This window comes from Rutidosis leptorrhynchoides, chromosome 2 (genome assembly GCF_046630445.1).
Source record: "Rutidosis leptorrhynchoides isolate AG116_Rl617_1_P2 chromosome 2, CSIRO_AGI_Rlap_v1, whole genome shotgun sequence".
NCBI classification, from domain to species: Eukaryota; Viridiplantae; Streptophyta; class Magnoliopsida; order Asterales; family Asteraceae; genus Rutidosis; species Rutidosis leptorrhynchoides.
Genome location: NC_092334.1, coordinates 7,471,906 through 7,497,935, shown reverse-complemented (window position 1 = coordinate 7,497,935; position 26,030 = coordinate 7,471,906). Strand labels below are relative to the sequence as shown.

The window sequence follows — 26,030 nt, the reverse complement described above, 5'->3', positions numbered from 1 at the left end:
TAATGCGTAACCTCTAAGCTCGCCTATGGTCAGGCATGAATTTAGATATATTGTGCCAATATGGTAACGTATGTCTTATATTTTAGATAGTGATGACTTATTTATATAGATCCATTGTCGTACTTAGACAATATATGTAATTTACAAATTTTTTTTATGATGTGTTGTACGTAAAATTCATGTTACTTTTGTATTGGGCTATATTCAATCAATAGGGCCTCAAGTCAGCAATCAAGCAATCAACTGTGGGTTTGTCGCGCTTACTTCAATGAACCTGTAGCCCATCGATGTTTCAATTCAGCATATGCTAAATAACTTTTGACTTTTCATTAACCAAATCTATGAGTTGACATCAAGCTTGTGTAGCTCCCGATTACATAATTACAAAGAAAGATTATGCTCCCATCTTGGTGTGTTTGATTTTCTTTAAGGAAGCTAAAACATTTCAAAGTTTTAATCTCTCTGCTAATTTCACTTGTGCAGATAGACTCTTTAAAACATCAACTGGTCAGGTTTTTCGGAGAAGATCCAATGAACTCACAAGATATGTCTCAATTTGAATTCCAGTCAATTTGATAGGTTGAAACAGATATTGGATGATAAATTTTTTGGAAAGATAATTGTTGGAGGTCAAACCGACAAAAGCAGCTTGTGAGTTTCATTTCATGCTTAACAACTTGTTTGGTAGTTGTCAATTAAGCTTATTAGGGTAGAGGTGGCAAGTTCAATCCATATTTGTATTATTTGTATCTGAACAACTTTACTTACAAAAGTTTAAAAAGATGGGTAAAACGAAATGGGCCGGAAATCACTTAAATAATTATATCAAATGCTTAAAACCTCTTAAACACTTTCATAAAAAAGTTATCTTATTAATTTAGTACTTTTGTTAATTACGTAGTTAAAAAATGGCCAGAAAATTGTTGACAATTATTTGAAAATGACTCGACCCACTTGGACCTGACCAGGTTGGGTTTGCCCAAATTTTCTGTTGTAAAGATAACCACACCTGTAACTAATGCTGTTTTTTGTCTGTTTTTGAAAGATTTCTCCTAGTATTTTGTTTAATGTGATGTGCCAAAAGACTCCTTAATTATGACCGAGGAGATATTCAGTCCTTTACTTTCAATAGTAACGGTTAAAAATTGACACTTTAATCATAATTTTGAAATAACTTTAAGCATCAACTCTTGTTTTGGTTTATTATACTAATAGTGTCGCTTTTAGGATGCATCTTTTAAGATGTTAAAACATTTCTATCGTCATTCTTCTGTCAATTGTTGTGGAAACTGAACAGACAATTTGATATTTAAGTTTCATCTTGTCTCTTCTTTTAGAAAAGTCATGCCATGTCTTGGATTCCTTATTTTGTAGCCAGGGGTAATTATGTCATTGGTTGTCAAACATGATTCCTCGCTACCTAATACATAATCAATTACGTGAAAAGGCTTTGTCAGAGATCCAAACGATACTAACCACAAGACAATACGCAATGACACTATTCACGATTCATAACCACTTCAAAAGATTAATCACATTGACGAATATGTGGAAAACTCGATTGAAGACATGAGTATAACATCAAAAAAGTTACATCATCACTGCCCGCAACTTTATACATCGAACCTATTACCTTATACGAACAGTTACTTATTAGTACTACTTTTGAATATAAGTCCATTACTTTAGTTTGAGCATGATTTTTTTATTTGCATTTTTACACATTAAAACTTTTGTACTGTCTGATTGTTTATTTATATTATCATGGTTGAAGATTATCTTAAATTTTCATTGTTCCATAAAATCCGCGAAATTGCGGGTCTTTAACTAGTTTTTAGTTATAGCACTATAAGTTCAATATATAGAGATTATTACATACGGAGAATTAGAATAGATATATATCATACGGATAGCTCAATTTTCTGAGAGCCAAGACCATTCCTATCCCCTTAAGAGCTGCCAGTGACAAAAATATATTATGTAGAGAACCATTATATTTATATTTATTATATATTAATATTTATAATTTATTTTATATTATGACTAAAATTAAAATGTTCTTTGAATGATATAAAATTATGTTTGAAAAACAAAAACAGACAACAACAACAACAACAACAACAAAACTCAATCTCGCATATGCGAAATATTAGAGATGTGAAATGTAGACAATCCTTCATGTATCTTTGAATAAATAGATTATTTCTCCACCCAGAGTGAAAACATTCTAAGAGTAGAGAAAGTCATCTCACTCTCTCTTCGACAGATAAATAGATTGCTTCCGAGAGGACCTCCGACCAATAAGTAGGAAAAAATTTAAAAACAAAAATGAGACGCCATGAAAATTGTAGGATCAAATTTTCATGTGTTTTATCTGAAAATACCCCCAAAGACTAACAATATTTGGAAGAATAAGCTGTCCTAAGATGGTTACTTCGGCGTGAACTCACATATTTCATAAGCTACATCAAGCAAATGAATAAATAGCAATGGAGACTAGAAGTATTATCTGAAAATAATCCTCAATTGCAACAATTCAAGTGATAATGATTTCTCTATTCGGGTTACTGAGTTTTACCTAACATGATTGATCTGTGATCATTTTCAAACCCTTCCATGACCCCACAAGATTTGTACCTGAGACATTTGCATGGATACCAGGGTCCAAGCACGAGGCTCTTAGTGATGGTTTCTAAATGGCATCATGATCATGTATTATTCATTCACTCAATTTCTAACATACACGTTACATTCACTGCCTTTTCCCCTGTTTAAATGCCCTAACCTTTTTCCTATCAACCCCTACCTTAAAAAAAAAAAAAAAAAAAAAGGAAGGTATTTCTGCTTTGATTTTAGATATAAGTTTTACAGACTACAATAAGCCTTTTTTAAAAGATCAACTTGAGTAGATGGTCCCTGATAAGAAAATAATACATATGGTCATGAATGATGTCTATTCTGGTACTTTCATTGGTTAGTGATATTAATTAAAATTCCTTTATAGTTAGTTTTTTTTTCCTATTGTTTTAAATGAAACATCCTTTGTCAAGTGTATAGCTTGTTGGTGATTTTAGTGTCATCCAACGTGCATTTTAGTTAGTTGCGATTTACTTGAATGCAGGTGTTAGCTAGCAATACTTACCAACGGGTTCGGAGAGTGTGGATTACACGCCCGTAAAAGTTGGCTACTAACTGTCGCGTAAAATGCGGGGGTCAAGGAGGCTGCGCCCCCTTGCGGGGTCCAAGGGGTAGCGCCCCTGACTGGGGTCCCGCTCCCAGGTGAGCGGGCAGGGGTTGAGGGGGCAGCGCCCCTCGCGGGGCTCGGGACAGCGCTCCGAAACCTCAACAGAAATTGCACTATTCGTTAACTAGAAAAGTTGCGTTCGAATAAGTGTCAGCGAACAGGTATGCCTTTTGGTATAACCGATTTTCCCGCCAAAACTGAAGGGTTACACCCTTTCGGTTTAACTGTTTTCCTATAAACAGTTTATGAACGTCTTTGTTCATTTATTCTGCATTCATAAAAACCAACAGAAACACACACATATTCTCTAACAATTTGATCAGTGATTTCGTTGCCCAAAACACTGATTGCGTTCTTGTTTGATCCCTTTAAAGATTTCGTGCAACCGTGGCAATCGTAGGGTCGAAATACTTTATAGAGATAGTGATTACACGATTCAAGAACGAATCCGGCAGTCAATTCATACCCGATTTCTAACATAGCTTGGAACCTGCTTCACTGTAATTGTTCGTGTAGTTCTGTTTATTCATTGTGATTTTACCAGTTGAACGGTAACCTTCACTGTCATAAAAAATTGAAATATACACCAATACTTGTGGAGTAATCTATATAATATAAGGAAATGTAAAGTACATTTTTAGATGGTACATACATACACAAAAATAAAATACAGACATTATAAAATTTATCTAAAAGATTTTATTCATTCCTAATATTTTTAACGCGGACTTTGTAACTCGATCATCATTTCTTTGATTGAGGTGGTGCTACTTGAACTATACAGACCATAAGTATCACTATTAGGTATTAGAGGTACATGATAAAGATTCATATCTTGACTTTCAATCATTAAGATGCTATTCTAGCATGTTGTAGGAATCTTGACTTACCCTAAGATTCTTTCAAGCTCCATGGTCACTTCTCTCATGCTTGGTCTGCTCACACCTACTTGGTCAAGGCACCTGTATACCAAGTCACATGTTGCTATTATTTGCTCCTTAGATGCCTCTTTTACGACGTCATGATCAACAATCTCAAACAATCGGTTTTCCTTTTTAGCCTTCACAAAATACATTGCTAGAGTTCTATCTTCTTCTGGAGACATTTCAGTACTAAGGGGCTTTTCCCCTGTTAAGAGTTCCGCAAGAACTACACCAAAGCTATACACATCACTCTTAACTGTAAGTATACCTGTATGGAAATATTCAGGATCTAAGTAACCTAACGTCCCTTGGACTAGCGTAGGGACTAGATGATGACCTAATGGGACAAACCTTGAGGCACCAAAATCTGCAATTTTTGCGGTGTAATTGTCATCCAACAAAATGTTAGTGGACTTCACATCTCTATGTATGATGGACATTCGAGCTTCTGTGTGAAGGTAAGCAAGTGCACCAGCCGATTCATGTGCTATCCTTAAACGACTATTCCATGATAATCTCTCCGTATCACTTGCTTTATCTTGAATATGATGATAAAGAGTGTCATTAGAAATAAATTCATAAGCTAGCAATGGAACATCAGTCTCCAAACAACATCCCAAAAGTTGAACAACGTTATGGTGATTAATTTGTGTAAGAATTATCATTTCATTAATAAATTGCTCCCTTTCTTCTTCATCTAATCTTTGAGACTTTTTGATTGCTACTATGCGCTTATCTGCTAGTATCCCTTTGTACACAATGCCATTATATCCTTTTCCAATAATATTTTCTTTTGCATAATTATCGGTCGCTTCTTCGAGTTCTTCAACTCCGAAAATTTTCATGGAAGCAACACCAGGACCACTATTGGTTTTCAGTTTATCTTGCAATAACAGACCGCCATTTTTCTCAAAGAGTTTTTGTCTTTTCAAAAGTAGCTTCCTCTTCTTGGTCATATAGTAAATGATAGATGATCCAATCAGTACTACGAGGAATGCAAACCCAAAACCTATATGTTTTATGGGCAAATTACCATTGATTACATTAAATCGATATGAATAAGGCACTTAAAATCTCATGTAATGAATTCCTATATCCCAGGACTCAAAGAAAAGAAGGGATTACGTACCTAATGAATATTGGAGTACGGGGAACGATTTACGTTGGCAACCATCCTTACTCTTGCCATCACCAGAATACCCGTCTTTACATTTGCAGTTGTAGCTCCCATTAGTATTAAAACAAGTTCCGTTGCAAGGGAACTTCTCCAAATCATCACATTCATTGATATCTACAAATGATATGTTAAGTATTATGGGTTATATTCAAGTCAACGATATTCAATAATGGTCAAATACTGGTTAAGTGAACTACAGTGGTTGTTCTGTTATATTGTCAAGTCAGGGGTGCTGTTAGTAACTTCTTTGTTACTCCCTCCGTCCCTATTTAATTGTCATCAGACAAAAAATACGCAGTTTAAAAAAAATGTCATATAAGTTTCGTACTTTCGGTTTACTTTCCAGTTTTACCCTTACTAAGAATTTTTGCTAGACTATCAAGAAGTGAGTCATGGATCTATTATGCTTGATGATGATAGCTCTTGTAAGGTAAAAGGCGTTGGGAGTCACTTCAATGGAAAATGGTAAAGTCGGATGATAAAGCCAGTGAGAATGCCTAAATTTTTTATTTACAATTTACCATGGTTAAAAATAATGAGAATCAAGCAATGCATGAATCAAAAGTGATGATAAAGCCATTAACTTCTTGATATATCAACCTTTTTAATCAATTTTTTTAGAGCTTATATTTTTAATAAAATGATAATAATTGATAAAATTATTAAATTGTTAACACTTTATAAATTAGTTAGTGTATGGAAACCGTGCATTACACGGTAGTTAAAAATTACTTTGTAGTTTTGATGTAATAGGTTTTAGAGCCTGTGCGTTGTTCGGTGGATAAAATAATAGTGCAAAATTAACTGATTTTTTCAATATACTCAAATTTTCTCTAAATATTACGTAGTATATAATTTATATATAATTAAAAAGATATTAATGATGAGGAAAAAAATTGTAGATATTAAGTTACTAACATCACCAAAACCACTTTTAAAATTTATCAACGCCACAGACTCTTAAACTCAAGAAAACTTTTAAAATTTGTCAACACCACATGCTCTTAAACTCAAAAGAATAATTGTTTGAAAAAATCAATTAATTTTGCACGATTATTTTACCCACCGTGCAACACACAATTTTTAAAATTTGTCAACACCACGGGCTCTTAAATAATTGTTATACTATTCTTATTTTTTAGTATCGCTATTTACATACCAAAATGAACTGCAAATTACATTTTTTGTACAGATATATATATATATATATATATATATATATATACACCAAAACCACTTTTAAAATTTATCAACGCCACAGACTCTTAAACTCAAGAAAACTTTTAAAATTTGTCAACACCACAGGTTCTTAAACTCAAAAGAATAATTGTTTGAAAAAATCAATTAATTTTGCACGATTATTTTACCCACCGTGCAACACACAATTTTTAAAATTTGTCAACACCACGGGCTCTTAAATAATTGTTGTACTATTCTTATTTTTTAGTATCGCTATTTACATACCAAAATGAACTGCAAATTACATTTTTTGTACAGATTTTTACACCTCTCTCTCTCTCTATATATATATATATATATATATATATATATATATATATATATATATATATATATATATATATATATGTATGTATGTATCTATGCATATGTATGTATCTATGTATGTATGTATGTATGTATGTATGTATATGTATATATGTATGTATATGTATATATGTATCTCTTTATTCTTGAAGTTAAAAGTAGAAAATCAAACAGGTAAAACAGTTGAGAAGTTAAGGACCGATAATTGTTTGGAATACTGTAATGGCCACTTCATCAGTTTTTGCAAGTCTAATGGGATAGTTAAACACTTAGTTATACCTGGTACACCTCAGTAACTGAGAGGATGAATAGAACCTTGTTGAACAAGGTGAGATGTATGCTGGCAAACTTTAGCTTACCATATAGTTTTTGGGAATAAGCAGTTTACAACTGCTTATTTGGTTAACATATCACCTTAACTGCTGTGAAATTCCAATGGAAATGTGAGCTGAGAAGAATTTTAGTTATGATCATTTTAAGGTATTTAGTTATGTGGCTTATGCTCACATAAGTCAAGGTAAATTTGAACCCAGGGCTCAAAAGTGTACTTTTATTGGCTATCCTGATAGGGCGAAAGGGTACAGGTAATGGAGGTGCACAAATGATAAGCCAAAGGTAATAACTAGTAGAGATGTGGGGTTCGATGAAAACATGATGTATACAGATATTTTAACAATCAGTGGAGGTAATAGTCAGATGTTAGATTTTGAGGTAGAGCTGGGGAGTAATGTTGATTCAGGTGGAGCTGGAGAAGTGGAGAGTGATGTAGTCAAAATGATAGTTCTGGTTACCGTTTAGCAAGAGAAAGACCCATGCAGAAGACAGATTATTCCACCTAAAACTTATACATGATGAGGAGGATTTATCTACATTTGCTTTTGCTCCTTCAGCATGTGAAGATTATTATGAACCTTTGACATTTGAAGAAGCAATGAGTTCAAATGAAAGGAGTAAATGCTATGATGCTATGAAAGAAGATATGAGTTCTCTACATAAGAATGACACCCAAATATTGGTTGATAAACCAAGTGATCAGAAGTTATTTGGAAGTAAATGGATATTCAAGTTAAGTGAAGCTATTACTGGTGAAGATATTCCCAGATTTAAAGCAAGGTTGGTGGCAAGGGTTTACTTGGAGGCCTGGTATTGACTTTAATGAAATATTTTCTCCATTTGTGTAACATCCCAATTATTTAAGGTATTATTTTATGTAATTTTATTATTTTATATATACATGGATGGAATGATTTTGTATAAATAAATGGACAAGAGTTAAGTTTGTTAGTTAAGTTAGAAGGGACTAAAGGTGCAAAGTTAGGATTAAGGACCTCCCATAATAGAGTTTTGATGGGGTGGGTAGAAAGTGCAAATAAGGCAAGGTTATTTTAATAAAAGAAGTGAAAATGCTGGAAAATCATTTTATTTACAGAAAATTGATCAGTGTGTGTGTGTGTGTCGACATCTTCAAGAGGAGAAGGAGAATTCATCAATTGATGAAATTGTGTTCATGCAATCATAAATTAGTGGAATCTAAGGCAATTCTAAACATCCTAGAAAGTCTTAACTCTTCAAATTTCTCTTCTTTGTGCACAATTAGGGTTCTTGAACTCTTAAAGGCAAGGTATGAACTTTTGTATCTATGTATCACTAAGATTGGATGTTCTTGATGGATCTCTAGCTTAAAGGTTGTTGTTTGTTGAAATTGTGCACACTTGAATGATTTAGAACGAATTTGTTAATGATTTTGGAAGTTAGTTCATGTATGAACTTACATTTTGAGTGTATGGTATGAATGTGGTGAAATTGGTGATATTCTAGCTTAGAATCAAGTCATGCACACTAAGTGTTTGATGAAATGTCTCAATGAAATGTTTATGTGTTCTAGTTGATAATTATGAAGAAGAAAGTTCATGTATGAATTGTTGTTATTGTTGTAAGTTATGGAAATAGATTTATGCACATTTTGATGTTTAATGGAATATTTGAAAGAATTGCATGTTATGATTATAAGAGATGAACTAGAGATTTGTATGATTAAGGAAATGATGTTGGCTTGATAATGTTGTTATATTGGAAAAGGTAAGTTAAAATGCTATGTATGTAAGTGTTTATATGTATATGTGTATGAAGGTGTGAAAGTTTATGAATGTTGTAATTTTGATTGAGTTATGTTATTGATGAGATTAGCTCATGTATAGGTGCTAATCAAGGTAAAGGAGCCTCGAGTGATCAAGAAAATCCGTTTAATCAAGGTGAGTTTATAGGGGGTAAAATGGGCGGGTCAAGAGTGGCTTAGTGTTCTCGGATTGCATCCGTGCAAGAGAGTAACGACTAAGTGCACTAATTGAGTAGCTTTGATAGAATTATTAGGTTCACCTAATAATTGTATCTATGGTTGATGTGTAGCTTAGGCAAGATTATTACTTTGCTAGTAATCTTGTCTATGGTATGATTTAGCTTAGACACTTTTAAGTGTCTATGTATGTTTATGAGAATGAAATGAGATTATGGTAGCTTAGGCATAAGAGTATGCCTATGGTTAGCTTAGACATGATTACTAGGGTCGGCCTAGTAAGTCATGTCTATGGTAAGTAAGAGTCGGATTCGAAAGTAAGTAAGCAACTGTTAGGTTGAAAGACAAGTAATGTGATTGTTATGCCCAATGTTTTATGCTTCATTATTCGCCTATAACTCACTAAATGTAAAAGCTTACCCCCGTGTTGTTTATGTTTTTAGGAACAAAAGGTCATCGAGAAGGTAAGGAACCCGTTTGAGGTTAGAGGAGCATTGACATTAGAGTAAGTGGTAATGCAAGTCTCTTTTGAATCAAGCTCTATTGGTACCGCTTATCAACGCCGAGTCTTTGTACTTGTCATTTATGATGTCGTCAAGTTTTGGAACCTAATGATGTATTTGAAATGTGTAAACGCGTTTTCTTGACATAAGGGATGTTTGTAGTGTCGAATGATGTTAGAAACTGGTTTCATCAAGTTTAAATATGCTATATGATGATTCGTTTGAGGTTAGAGGAGCATTGACATTAGAGTAAGTGGTAATAAGTCTCTTTTGAATCAAGCTTTATTGGTACCGCTTATCAACGCCGAGTCTTTGTACTTGTCATTTATGATGTCGTCAAGTTTTGGAACCTAATGATGTATTTGAAATGTGTAAACGCGTTTTCTTGACATAAGGGATGTTTGTAGTGTCGAATGATGTTAGAAACTGGTTTCATCAAGTTTAAATATGCTATATGATGATTTGGTGTGTTTTGAGTTAAGAAAGTTGGTAAAATGTGGTTTTAGTTTAAAGTTGCAGGATAGCCCAGATCACGTGTATTGTCGCGCCGCGACAAAGCGTGCCGCGCCGCGGCATTGGTCAGGTTTTGGTTACAGAAAGGCTGTTAAGAAATGTCAAAAACTTAGTTATGTGTCGCGCCGCGACCATAGGAGCCGCGCCGCGGCAATTGCCTTTGTCAGGACAGACACTTAACTTTTAAAAAAAAATATATATATATTTTTCTATTGTTTAAATGGCGTTAAAATTTGTGAAACATAACTCTATTAGAGTCATTTTAACACCGACTGCATCAAATGATTTTGAATTGGAACAACTTTATGTAAAAACATCTTTTTTACATGGTGATCTAGATGATAAGATCTACGTGGCACAACCTAAAGGTTTTCTTGTTGCTGGAATGGAGAAGGTGTGTTTACTTCAAAAATCTTTATATGGTTTCAAGCAAAAGGCAATGGTACAAGAGGTTTGCTCAACATACGGTTCTAATAAAAGAAACTATGACAGTGGTGTATACTTTAAAGAGTATGAGAAAGGCATGTTCATATATCTTTTGCTATATGTTGATCATATGTTGTTGGCTTGCAAGGATGAAGCAGTAATAATAGAGACTAAGAATACGCTAAATAGTGAATTTGATATGAATGAGTTATGTGATGCCAGGAAGATTTTAGGCATGGAAAATCACAGACACATGAGTCTAAAACAAATCAAGTTGTCTCAAAGTGGTTATGCAAGAAAAGCGCTTAATAAAGAATTATAACATGTTGAAGTGCGAAAGTGTGAAAACATCTTTGGATCAGCATTCTAAGATGTCTACTTTGGCTTCTCCAAAAACAACATATGAGGAGAAAGAAATGGCCAAAATATCATATACTAATGTAGTAGGTATTCTAATGTACTTAATGGTTTGCACTAGACTTGATCTTGCCTATGCAGTTAATATGGTTAGCAGATACTTATCATGTCTTTAAAAGAAACATTGGGAGGCCATAAAGTAGATACATATGTATTTGAGTGGTTTGGCTCTATTAATCGAGTCAACAACAAGCATCGATTTATTGGTGACTTGACTATCGCTTAGAGTCTAAATTGAATTCCAATTCCAAATAGGATTTAAAACTCATGAAAATTTAATTATACCATTTTCATGACGTTTCATTTTTTATTAGTTTTATTTTTATATTTTTAATTTTTACTTTCAAAAATTTTCCTACTTATAGGCCGGAGATTCTCTTGGAAGCAATCTTTCTATCCATAGAATATTGAGAGGGAGGACTTTGTCTACTCTTGGAAGTGTTTTACTTTGGGTGGAGAAATGACTTCTCTTTATTCTAGGATAAAGGAAGGATTGTCTACATCTCACCTCTCTCATACCTCGCATATGCGGGATTGAATTTTGTTATTGTTGTTGTCTATAGGTATTTGCGTGGTATAGTAGACTTTGGGTTGGTATATGGTAGTCATAGTAGTCAGAATAGTGATATTGAAGGGTATGCAGACTCAAAATTTGCCAAAGATATGGATAAGGGTAGGTCCATAAGTCGATATGTTCTTATAATATTTGGTTCCGCTGTCACCTGGAAAGCTAGTCTTCAACATGTGGTAGCTCTATTGCTTTGACATAAGCATTAAAAGAGTCAATGTGGCTTAAGGGGTTGGTAATTGGGTTGGGTATAAACTTGGAGCAACCTATAGTATAATGTGATAATTGCTCTTGTCTAAGAATCAAGTATATCATGAACGTACTAAGCATATTAGTGTCAAGATGCACTTCATCAGAGATGTGATTAGTGCAGGTGATGTAGTTGTTAAAAAGATTGATTTCTGAGAATGCAGCAGATATGCTTATGCTTACTAATTGATATATATGTAAAATGTTTTGAGAATTTTGAAGATTAGAGGAGATTAGTCAATTGTAACTTGTTGACCTTCTATAAAGGTGGAGAGTGTGAAGCATTATGGGTTATATTCACGCATAGGCTAATAAAAAGAGAGTCTCGGCGCATTCATTATACTAAACAATGAAAAGGTTACGAAATCACTTAGCTCGACGTTAGGAGAGTCAAGGGGGCCTACATAAGTCAACGATTCAGTATTGGTCAAATACTGGTCTAGTGAACTATAGGGGTTATTTGTTATATTGTCAAAGTTCAGGGGTGCAGTTGGTAACTTCTTTGTTAATCTATTATTTTTGTTATTCCAAAATTGGGGAGCGTCTTAGCTGTTCAAGCTATAAATAGAATTGATCTATGTAATCGACGTTACTTCAATTCCTTTTGTAATTAGTTTTCAATCAATGAGAATTAATAATTAAAAAACTGATCGGGTCAGTGGGTTACGACATCGCGTTCGGACCCCGTCAGTAACTCCTAAACGCGCTTTCAAAAAAGAAAGAAAAATGAATATTGAAGTTTAATTCTTTCATTCTTTTATGTGTTATCACATGATGATATGTGTTATCACATGATGGGGTCAAACTAAGTTTTTTTTTTTTTTTTTTTTTTTTTTTTTACCTTTTTTTTTTTTTTTACCTTTTGGTACCTTTTAATAGGAATGTGAAAGTATATACCATTTTATAAACAACAACAAAACTCAATCTCACTTTCGTGATGTATGAAGAGGTGAGATGTAGACAATCATTTCCTTATCCTAGAATATAGAAAAATTATTTCTGCACCCGAAGTGAAACACTCTCAAAAGTAGAGAAAATTCTCTCTCAATGTTCTATGGATAGAGAGATTGCTTCCAAAAAGACATTTGACTTATAAATTGAAAAATTTTAAAAAAAGAAAAATTAAAAATAAAAAAAATAATACGCCATAGAAATGATAGAATCAAATTTTCACGAGTTTTAAATACCATTTTATAAACATTCCTGATGTATGCTTGTCTCACTTTTTACAATTTTTCTATTTTATCTCTTCACAACTTTTAACTACTCTGTATTAAGTTGACTATGGTTTCTTTTTAAAAAACAAGATTATATTTTTAATATGAAGACAATATGCCATTGTGCTCGTTGAGGATTTCCTCGCCTACCCCAAAAAAAAAAAAAAAAAAAATGCTAAAGTTGACAATAAACAGCACTTGGTTATATTGACATTGACAATTTACATGCTTCACATGATCAGCCTCAAATACAAAACACTTCGAATTTATAATTCATTTGTACATTGAATTCCAGACCTTCGTTGATAACAATACAAATATCACAAAACATGCAAAACATATAAAAGCAACAAAATCATAAATGAAAGAAACGCAACAAACATCGATTACATATCTAATTTTAGCTTTTAGTTTCTCGTTTCCGTTTCGCTTTTCACGACTCCGAGGGGCTGCGTATCGCGGGTTGCATTTACTTATCGCGGGTTAAGTTTTACTTGTCGCGGGTTACGTTTACTTGTCGCTGGTTATGAAAATTGAAATCCGGAACGTGAATGAAACTAAAAACTAAAAATGGGTCTCAACCTAACCCGATATGAAAATTTAACATGGATAACCATATCTTATACCTAATTATTGCTACATAGAATTAGCTGAGTTAAATAGAACTAAAATATATATATCAATAGCTTAAATATAGTCCGAAAGTTTGTGTATGTGTATTGATATTATATGATATTTTTGTCTAATCACCCAGGTTGTTAATTCCATGATTGAGGCAACTTGGGTATTGTTAAGTTTTGAAGTTAATTTGAAGCATTTATTTATTATAAATAAATACAGAGACGACAAAGAATTAGGGAGTATTTAATTTAATTAATTAAATAAATGAAAATTAAATATTATATTATAGATAAATTTAATTTAATTTGGAAGAAAAGTCACAGAGGAGAGAGAATATATAGGTTAAAGGCATAGTAGTAGCATAATAACAATGGGAATAAGATTTGTAAATATGTATACACTTTTCCAACTAAATAAAAACTAGGGCTGTGCATGGTCCATACCCGGACCGGACCAGACAATACCCGGACCGAACCGAAACCCAAATTAACATGAAAATAGGAACCGAGGACTGGACCATAAATATATGGTTTGGTTCGGTCCGGTTCTAGCTTCGGTCCAAACGGTTCGGGTAAAAACCCGACCCGTTTATATCCTTTCGAAAAAATAATATACATAATTTTATATATTCCCATATTATCAATATATACATACATAAATTAAAAAAACTTAGCATACAGATAAAACTAATCCAAGTTTAAAATCAAAGTTACCCTTTCATAATAACTAATATGATACTTGTTCACAATCGTTATCACGTACGAGTTTTGATTATTCAAAACCTACTATCAACAAGATGTATTGAATAAGGAAGAAAACTAGAAACACAAGAATACAAGATATATGCATATTAAAAGTAATATAGTATTAAGAAATTGTATGCTTTAATTCGCAGTTGTATAGAAAAAGAGAAGATATATACCAACTTTAGAGTTTTTAACCAAGTATTGAGGCAAAACAAATTACTTATACGTAATATGTTAATTATTGAGACAATAATTGTATGAAGAAAATATGTATATATAAATATTTTTAGACCAACAAACTATTTTATTTTTATTTTTTGTGAAAAGCAAGGAAAAACTTTATTACTATGAGTGTTTATATACTAAGGAATCTTTATTTGATGCAAATTCTATAATGGAACTGAGTTGTTATATATCCAGAGAAGATGATTATGTACATATATATCGGTTTATTCGGTTCGGTCCAAAATCATGGTTTTTCGGGTATGACCCGAACCGGACCGAAACCCGAACATACCCGAACCGGACCGAAACCCGAAATAATCCAAATATGTGGACCAAGGACCGGACCAAATATTCTCGGGTATTTCGGTTTCAGTTCGGTTCCTCCTCGGTCCTCGGTTTTTTTCGGTTCTACCCGAACCATGAACACCCCTAATAAAAACTATAGGTAATTGGGTCGTCAAACTAGCTAGTATATTCAACATCAACATATCAACATATATAACAAATTAAATGATTTTTCTTTCCAAACATCAAAGATCTAATTGACTTGAGATATTTCAAATAGGTTAAGTATTTGTTTTTTTATATGTTTTGATATTTGAAGACTATGTTTGGAAAGAAGATGTGGTCTGTATGCTTAATATGTATGCTTAATAGTGAAAACTGTTTTTTATGTCTGTAAAATAACTTAATCTATATACACCACTTAAAAACACATTTCTAATGAATAGTGAAAATTGTTTGTTTTTATGTCTGCAAAATAACTTAATCTGTATGCACCACTTAGAAGCACATTTCTAAGTAAAAACATTATTTTATCTTATGTTTTTAAAAAAATAAACTGTCTGCGGTAAAAATGTCTGCAGCAAAAAAGATATAAGACATTTAATCGGTGGAGCACTCCTTATTGCAATGTAAACATGCCTCATATGTATGGTGTCGGGTTTTCAAGTGGTGGAAGCTAGGGGATTGTTCGAATCTAAACTTTAGTGATATACTTCGAGATAAATCGACATGTAGGATGTCAACGTTAGGTGTGAAATTATGGAAGCCGTTGAATGGATGTGTGCTTATTCAATTTGGAAAAACCGGAACAAAACGACTTTTCAAAACAAAGGTTGGAGTGCCCCGGTGATTCTAAACGACATACAAGTGATATCTTTTGATTGGATCTCTCGTAAATTAAAAGGACGAAAGTTAGATTGGCTAACGTGGCTCTCAAATCCGGTGGTGTATCTCGAGTTGATTTAGTTTAGTTTTTGGGTTGCTTTCTTTGCATCTCATCTCCTGTATGCTTAGTCTGTGTGTGTGTGTGTGTGTGTTTTGGGGTTTTAGTGTTGCCCCTCTTTCATGTTTGTACTCTTATGTGCTTTTGGGAGGTGATATTTTGACATTCAAAATTTATTCTTCCACATCATTTCTTGTCTCTGTTCCCAAAATATCCCTTGATTATAATAAGAAAATTGTGTAAATCATCATTAAGGGTAATTCAGTACATTCAAGTGGGTATAGTAAATGTTGGGGTGAAAATATCAATTCCCTTTCATTTTTTATATAACATCTTGCTTTAAATAAAAATAAAAAATAAAATAAAATAATAAGACATGATAACGTCTGCAACATAAACTAACACCTTAGTTTTACTTGAACTATTGAGCTGATAATTTGTATGTTAAAAAATTCGAAGTTAAATCTTAACTGACTTTGGATATAACTCGGAAACATACCTTGGCAGCCTATATACGGATTACCCTCGTAACCATCTTTGCAGCTACAACGATAGCCGCCACCATCTACATCATACCAGTTACTATTGTCTCTGCATGCAGAACCCCTTTCGCCCGATAAAATTACCCAATCTATCGCAGCAACGAGGGTAGACTCTGACCTTTCCAAAAACGCTGTAAGGTTAGATGAATCATTGATACCTCGAAACTGAAAACTTCCTTCTTCAGCAAGAAACGCATAGCCACATGAGTTAAAGGACCAAACATCTGTATGTTTTTTAAAGGTTCTAAGTTTAACAGAGTAATAGTTGAGACCTTTGGCTATAGATGTCTGACAACACCCTTCTCCCGTGCACTTGCCATCAGGTACTTCAAGTGCTTTGCTACATACTCCAATACAACCGCTAGAATAATTCTTATTGTTTTCCCCTGTGATCAATGCATAATCGTCACACCCAACGACAGTGAACTTGTTCTTTTCTGAAAAAGTGAAATTTGTTAAGCGATACGACCAACTATTATCTGCACTTAAACCACCTGTTTTGTTGTAACATTGGTATGACAAGTGGGTGAAGATGCGTAAGTTTGAGTCAGCAATGTCGTGTATTCTGAGGCTTCCAAACAACAACTGTGCAGGTTGAGATTTCGTGTTGCAAGTCATTTCAAATGAATCGTCTAAGTAACAACCTTTTCCGATACCGAAAGGGTATGGAACTGTTACATTTCCACATTGGGGTGGGCATCCTGGCTTTGATATGTTGTAGCTCGTACTCATTGTACAAGGGAATGTAAGCAGAAAGTGAATAATAATATAAAGAAGCATTCTTAATTTCACCTTTTTTTCCTTGTTTTTTTATGATTTGTGATTTGTGATAGATTTGGTTAAAAAATTAAAATGATGTTAGACTTTATATAGATGGTGGTCCGTGGTAGGTATGCTATTTTAGTATTTATAGATAGATAGATAGATACTCGAGTGTTTCAAAACAGTTGATATCAATATATACGTAATATATATATGTATGTATGTATAATGTTACTCATATACTCATTTCATTGTTTATATAATTGAATGACGGTGAATTTACAAATTTATTTTTAATGATATATTAATAACAATGTTGACAATAGATATAGATATAGATATAGATATATAAGTTGAAAGATAGACTAAAAAGATTTATTATTTGACATTAGTTATGATGACTTTTTGAAACGTGAATAATTTACCTGTGTTTTAACAACATGTATGTAAGTTGCTCAAATATAAGGAGAAAATGAGAAATAAAGCGGCAATAAATAAAAAACTCATTCACACCTTATAGGTGAAAATATAACAATTTAATCTATTAATTCGGAAGACTAAAGATGATTGAAATAGGTGAAAATTTTGAATTATTGGGAAGATTATTATTATTATATTAAATAAAGCCTATATAATTGAGATTGACATTGACATTGACATTCACATTGACATTCACATTCACATTCACATTGACAACTAAAATCCATATATTAAAGCCTATACATACATTTACGCATTAAATCATCTTTAAAATTTAATATCCGAATTGACAAACTTCCATTTTTTTAAAAAGATGCATTATTATTATTATATTATTAATATTAATTAAATAATAATAATAATAATAATAATAATAATAATAATAATAATAATAATAATAATAATAATAATAATAATAATGATCAAATTTTATTTTAATTATGATTATGAAATTATAATATCATCACTATTAAGGTAGAAGTAATATCATCACTATTAAGGTAGAAGTGACATGTGTCGTGTGACGTTGGCGAAGAATTGTGAAAGGATGCATCATCAATCAAATTTCTATCTATCTATTTATCTATACATTATATAAAATAAGATTTTAAACATCCTAAGTGACACCCTTAATCAGCCTATATATATATAGCAAAAATTGATGACGTGTCAATTTTCTAAAGAAAACAAATTTTAATTACTTATATTTAGAAGGTTTTAGATATATTTACATTATTATTTTGTTATTTCTTAGTAAATTATATGTAGAAGGTTTTAGATATATTTACATTATTATTTATCATTTATTAATCACTTATATTTGGAAGGTTTTAGATATATTTATATTATTATTTTTGGTAGATGGTGGATGATACATGTAAGAAAAAGAAGAACGAGTGATATTGAAAATATATTGACAAAATGGAATATATAACATCTAATGTTGAAATGATCGAATAATATATGGCGTCGATTTAACTTAATAATTAAATCTCAAGTAAACAACCATCTTGTTGACCGAATAATCCATGTAGAACATTAAGTCTTATTTATATCTAATGAACCTTTAGTGTGTTTATTTTGCTACTTATTCAATTTATTTACATTTGTACTTACACTATTTTACATAAATAATATTATTATTTTTAAAAAACTTAATTAATAGTTTAATTATTTTTATTGGTCGTGTATCGGACGAGCTTAATAATATAATGAATGTGATTTATTATAACTAATATTTTTAATTGATTTTTCAACGATCGTACATCACACGGGCTGAAAACCTAGTTTTAATATATATTATTTTATTTATTTTAATCTATAGTATATAATAATAGGGAGATGATCCTTCCACACTAAATTTGATCCATTCACACCAAACAAACACAAACTTTCTATTTTATCCTTAAACTACTCAAGTCAATTTACCATTTATAAGGGTGAAATAGGCAATTTAAATGATTTTTGGTGTGAATGGATCAAAACCTAGTGTGGCAGGATAACCTACTATAGTAATATAGTAATAGTATAGATATAGATATAGATATAGATATAGATAATAACTAGTGTGGGTCCGCACGTTATTGAGGAATTAAGATAGTTTTTGGCCCACCTTGTTAGGGAATTAGTAATATTAATACTCCTTTGTGACAACCCGGAAATTTTTGACCAAATTTAAACTTAATCTTTATATGATTTCGACACGATAAGCAAAGTCTGTAATGTTGAGTCTCAAAAATTTTGAAATATTTTCATACATTCATTTAACTTCGACTACTCTCGACGATTCACGAACTTTAATCTTAATATATATATATATATATATGTGTGTGTGTGTGTGTGTGTGTGTGTGTGTATATGTATATATATGTGTATATATATATATATGTATATATATGTGTGTGTATATATATATATGTATATATATGTATATATATATATATATATATATGTATATATATATATGTGTGTGTGTGTGTGTGTCTGGGTATAATAAATTAAGAAATGTTAATAAAACACTAAACGATTTGATTGATATGAAAATAATGAAATACATTATGATTTAGAAACATTAACAAAATATTAAACGTATAACGTTATATTTATTTGTTTCAAATAAATATCTAAGTAATGAAACGTGTTTATGTATATTATAGTTTCAAATTATTTAGTAAACAATCGTAACATTCGTTTATTAATTCGATTGATATTTAAATAAGTTATTGGCGAATGGGTCTAATTACTAATAAAGGTACACGTCGCGAAACATAAAGGACAAGTTTTCTCAGCATACGAAAGGACGTTCGAAAAACCGAAACTGAGACATAAGTCGAGCGTCAACGTACAAGTCCTCGGAACGAACATTACAAGTCAACTATGCACGTGAATATAATATAATATATAATTAATTAATATAAATTAAATATATTATATAATAACATGTCGACAAGGAAGTGGCCAAAAATTGGTGAGCTGGAAATCACAGGCCCGTGATCTCGGAGCCCGTTACACACAAGCATATCGCAATCGCGGAGTAAAATAATGTGAGCTGGTCAGGAGTGCCATGCGATCGCATGGATTTTACACTATAATCCCATGCGATCGCATGGGGTGCAATTTCAGGATATCACTATAAATTCAATCGAGTTCAGTTTCTGTCACACACACATATTCATATATCTTACTCCCTCTGTTATTTATATTATTATTTATATATTATTATTATTATTATTATTATTATTATTATTATTATTATTATTATTATTATTATATAATTAAGATTAATATTATTATTAATCTTATAGTTAGGAGTATTATTATTAGTATTATTACGACGAGGTTATGCCCAAACGATTTCAAAACAAGCTTTTCGAGCGGGATAGAGCTAAGGAAAATTATGGGTTATAGCTAATGAGATTATGAGTATTGCTTGGGGGTTATGATCATAAGTCAAAGGTCAACCTAGCTTTTATCATCTCCGTTGCGTCTACGTACTTTCCTGCAATATTGAATCACAATATTGATACGTGAGCATTCATATCTTATCTTTTATATATTAATAGTGTATTCATGTCCAGTGCTCGAGTATTATGATTATGTATGCTTGTATGCTTTAATTTTATCGTTAGATAGTTTATGATGAATCACGAATTTGATACATATGCTACTGATATAAAGTATATCATATGCATGTCGTTGGAAAACTATCGAAAAATTAATAACTTTTCATCTAGAAATCGCGTGATTTCGATGAACGGATTAAAAGATAAGGTCAACTGAATTATGTTTGACGTTAATTGAAATTGTGTTTGAAACTGTAAATTAATATTTAAACAACTTGTCTATGAGATTGATAAATTGAATTTTTAGATATTACTAATCGAGTAAATGAATTTCTATATAAGGCACGTATCGTTTTGTTGAACAATTGTCAAAGTTGACTGTCTTATCATGTTTTAAAGCTTTATAAACACTATAGTCTGATTTTACAAGTATTGGAAAACTATGTGAAATAATAAAATATTTTCGATTGCCATGATAATTCAAATATAATATAGCTCCTAAAATAAATAATATTTTGAGTTTGATAAACTATAAATTCGTTCAATTATCAAGACTTATACTATGTTAATACAATAAATATGTATAGATTTAAAGATCATATTGGGTCAAATTGACTTTTGAGATGACTTTTGTTAACTTTTGCATGTCGGTCTCGAGCATTAGGATTGTGATACACTATGACTCAACCTAGCTTGTTAGACATTTATTGACCAACATATATTCTCTAGGTTGAGATCTACGGTTACTTTGCATTCCAAGTTTCGGTCACATTTCGGTGAATAAATTTATGTACTGATAAGGCGAGTTTCATTTTCTCCCTTTTTAATTGCTTTTGCAATCTATATTTTTGGGCTGAGAATACATGCACTTTATTTTAAACGCAATGGATACAAGTACATACTAAATTCTACACCGAGTTTGAACCGAAAATCCCTTAGATTTGGTAACTAGTAACTGCCGGTTATAAGAACTGGTGGGCGCGAGTAGTTATATATGGATCCATAGGGCTTGACATCCCCGTCTGTTCCAGGTATAGAAACCCTAGCCTGAACTATAAAACAAACGTATGCTATTTGAGTTTAGTACACGCTGGTTTGCGTGTATTGTACATGTTGGTTGCATGTATGTTAAAACAGGGGTACTTATTATATATACGTTAAAGTTTAGTTACCAGGGTGCTCAATCTTGTAGAATATTTTGATAAACGTTTCTGGATGAAACAACTGAAATCTTGTGATCCACCTTTACATACAGATTATGCGCAACATTAAAATTATGAACTCACCAACCTTTGTGTTGATACTTTTAAGCATGTTTATTCTCAGGTTCCTAGAAGTCTTCTGCTGTTTGCTTATATGTGATACAAGCTATGTGCATGGAGTCATACATGCTTTATTCAAGAAAACGTTGCATTCACAAAATCCTCACCATGTATCTTATTTTGACTGCATTATCAACGGATGTAGTATTGTAAACTATTATTTACGGTGATTGTCTATATGTAGAAATCATCAAACATCAAAAACCTTAGAATTTGATATTCAATTATGGTGTGCCTTTTCAAAAGAATGCAATCTTTACAAAACGTATCATGTAGAGGTCAGTACCTCACTGTGAAATCAATGAATTATGTATTCGTCCAAATGGATTTGTACGGGTCATCACATCCTTGGTCAACAATTGCGGTGCAACTTTGCTTCTCCAATTTTCTTGCCTGCTTCTCCAATCTTCTTCCTCTTCTTTTTTTCGCCGTTTTGTAGACCCAAGGTACATCCTTCTCTCCGGCCACTGGCATCTCGCCGGTGGTTCGATTTTACTCGTGCTTTTCGTTTTAAATAAGGTACCTCCGTCCCTTATCCCTTGTCCAGCGTTGCTTTTGGACCCAATCTTCTTCTCCAGTTTCACTCTAGGGGACCAGGCGGCGATTCCGAACGTTTCTTGCTCAGGATCGGGTTGTTTCAAGTGTTTATGGGGTTTTTGGGTGGGTTTCGGCCATCTGACGGTCCTCCGTCCCTCGCCATCGTGGTCTCTCTTTTGTGGTTGTAGGCGGCGAGTTCCGGCGGAACTCTACAACCTTCTCGGTCGGCTTCAGGTTTGGTGGGTGGTTGAGGTTGTTGGGATTGGTGACGGTGGTGTGTGTTTGTATGTGAAGCCCGGCGGTAATCGGTGGTCGTGATGCAGCCAGAGACGTTGAAGGGTTGGTGGCTGATGTTGGTGGCCGTTGGTGGCTGCTAGCAGTGGCTGTCGGACTCTTGGTGGTTGCGGGCGGCGAATTATAGTGGTCAGTTGTGGTGGTTGTCATTGGCTGCTGTTGGTGGCTACCGGCGGTAGCTGGGTGCTGTTTTGTTGGTTGCTTGGGTCTGGGGGTTTGTTATCGTCCTTAGAAAATTTGGTGAAGTTACTCGGTTTCTTTACGATGTGATTTTGCATTTTGTTCCGGTCGGTTGCTGCTCGTCTGGTTCGTTCATACCATCTTTCCCGTCGCCGAGTCTATTCGGGTGGGCTCAGTGTCGTTGCCGACGTTGTCCTTGATTGACTTCAGAAAATTGATGTGGACAAGGGTTTTCTCTCGAGGTCGTATTGTGTGCCCGAACGGTGATTTGTACTTACTCGATGTGCTCGGTGTTTCTCTGGTTTTACTTGGGGTGGACTTGGGGTTTATCGGATACGAGAGGGCTCTTTGGTTTGCAGGCCTCGGGTGTGAACGCTTTTAGTTGAGCGGTTTACAGGTTATTACGAATGCTGGATTGGATACGAGATCGGGGTTATATGTATGTCTTAGGTTTTTGATAGGTGGTGCTGGTTGCTTGTAATTTTAATGTTTGTTTCAATATCGTCCGGTTTTTTTAGGACGTACGATGTGAATGTCAATTAGTCGTGGTCGTTTATGATCATGTGCTTTCAATAGAGATCGTTAGGATATGCCCAATGTATTACCACCGATCATTTGATCTATTTTTATATATATATATATATATATATATATATATATATATATATATATATATATATATATATATATATAATAATTTTGCCCAAAAAAAGCAATTGCGGTGCATAATGGGAAAAAAATGTTGGGTCAAATCATAGCCCCGTTTCTCAATTGGTTTCTACAGTAATAGTAGCGTAATTACGGTTTCTATAGTAGTTAGTGGGGGTAATTAGCCAATCATGTTTTGACAACGGTTACTGTGTTTAGGAGTATTAGTATAGTAATATTGATAGAAAGTAAAAACGGTTGATGACATTTGACTTACTTATGAATAGGTCACGGCTGATGACATTTGACTGACTCATGAATATCAGAATAGGTTAATGAGTGTGTAATTTAGTACAATATTTTATATTATATATTTTCTGACATAAAATTACACAAAAATGCAGATAATTTAATTAACAATTTTAAACACAGAAGAATTGAGTAGTATGTTTGTTCAAAAAAAGAGAGAATAAAAAGACGATATGAGAGGAAAGAAGGCAAAAATATTTAGGGTAGGAATATAAAAGCCCTTCACATTATTCATCCTTATACACTAGACATCTCTCACAAATTTGCCACCCGACTTACCTAAACGGCAACAAACTCAAGGGCGAAAGATAGTAAGGGTGGTGAGGGGCATCCGTCCATCCGGATAAAAAAAATTAAAATATTTTACACTAAAACAAATATTTATTAGTGTTTGCCCCTACTGATAATAATGAAATACTTTATTAAATTTTCACACTCATCTCATCTGTGTCTGGGTTTAAATTCCGCTACTCTTTTTTTTTTGTCTTTTTCTCTTCATGTGATTGTTATAATTTTTTTTGGGTCAATAGTCAACAAACACTTACTTGAATTATTATTCTCTCTTTTAAAAGATACAACAACATCCAAAAAAAACTTTGCGTTCTCTCCCTTTAAAAATACAACACTACCACAAGCTTTTAACTTCGTTTCGGGACGAACTAGATTTCAACTCCACCATCATTAAATGCAAAATCATTTTACGAACCCAACAAAACCTATGTCCCATCCGTCTGACTTTTGACGCACTGTCGGAGCTCTGTCTCGCTGTGAAATAATAGTTGACCGAGGACTTTCTCTAATCTTGAGAGTGTTTCACTTCGGGTAGAGAAATGACTTATCTTTATTCTAGGATAGGAGAAAGATTGTCTACATCTCACCTCCCAATACCTTGTATATGAGGGATTGAGTTTTGTTGTTGTTATTCATCGAGAAATATACTTTGTGTTTTGAATGTAACAACTAAAAGTCCAAGTGACAATAAAGCTTGAAGTTTTGTAATATAAAAGACTTTTGAGTTAGACTATTTGTAGTGGTGATGGCGTGATGAGTTGTTTATGTGGGGTGGGGTATAGTGTTGATTTGACAATTTGATGGCGTGACGGTTTTTGTAATGGTATGACGGTTTTTGTAATGGTATGACGTAATAGTTTTGTGATAAAAAATAGATCCCACCTTTTATTTTCTTTAATTTTATTATTTTGTTTATTATTATTGTTATTATTAAACAACACTTTTATTAGTAAAACAAACACTATTACATTTTTTTTAAAGTACGACATATTGAAAAGTCCTAAAAAATTAAAAATTACATCAAGTAAAGTACGACATAATTAAAGTAAAATAAGGATAAGTTATTTATTCGAATTCGAAATCTGAATCCCACAAACAGCAATCAGTATTGTAACCATACTGACAGGTTACATCTTCTTCTTCCTTAAATACCAAATTAATAGATATTCGATTTGAACATAGAGGGAGGGTTTCTTTGATATCGTACCATGCTTCGTCGGTACGAAGATACTTAGCGGACAATTCCGGAAGACATACGTCTTCATAATATAACACGTATGTGTGTTGAAACAATGAAACGGTACATTTTGTTTCAAAAATGCTAACAAGGCTTCTAAACCAAAGTCACCAATGTCAATTTCTGCAAACGAAACTTTTGAAGAACGCTTGTAATCGTAAACTTTGTAATCATTATTGAATTCACTTCCGTAATAGACGTCGAATGAGACAATCACTAGGCAATGGTCAACATTTTTTAAGCTGACTGTGTGTGAAGTGTGTGTTTGATTGTGATTTTGAAAATGTTGAAAGTGGTTGAATGTGATTTTGAGTTGAGAAAGTGTATATATAATGGAAAATGTAGCCGTTTGAAAGTATCCGTTTAAATGTAGCCGTTTGATGTATCCGTTTAGGTTTAAAAATTATCCGTTTGGAAATTATTAATATTAATATTAATATTATTATTTATTAATTCTTTAAAATATAAAAT

The 26,030-nt window shown here is 32.7% G+C and overlaps 1 protein-coding gene across 1 annotated transcript; it reads right to left on the bottom strand.

Annotated features, from left to right (window-relative positions):
• Positions 1–3,843: 3,843 nt before the first annotated feature.
• Positions 3,844–17,307, bottom strand: LOC139890519 (wall-associated receptor kinase 2-like). The gene is made up of 3 exons (XM_071873392.1): positions 16,395–17,307; positions 5,297–5,458; positions 3,844–5,176 (listed from the first exon to the last, which is right to left on the bottom strand). Exons 1-3 carry the CDS (start codon positions 17,215–17,217, stop codon positions 4,131–4,133), a joined length of 2,031 nt encoding a protein of 676 aa, XP_071729493.1. The 5' UTR covers positions 17,218–17,307; the 3' UTR covers positions 3,844–4,130.
• Positions 17,308–26,030: the final 8,723 nt, after the last annotated feature.

Coding starts and splice junctions, on each gene's coding strand:
- LOC139890519 (XM_071873392.1), bottom strand. CDS start 17,217: ATGCTTCTTTATATTATTATTCACTTTCTGCTTACATTCCCTTGTACA. Junction 5,459..16,394: donor TCCGTATATAGGCTGCCAAG/GTATGTTTCCGA, acceptor TATCATTTGTAG/ATATCAATGAATGTGATGAT. Junction 5,177..5,296: donor CGTACTCCAATATTCATTAG/GTACGTAATCCC, acceptor TAAAACATATAG/GTTTTGGGTTTGCATTCCTC.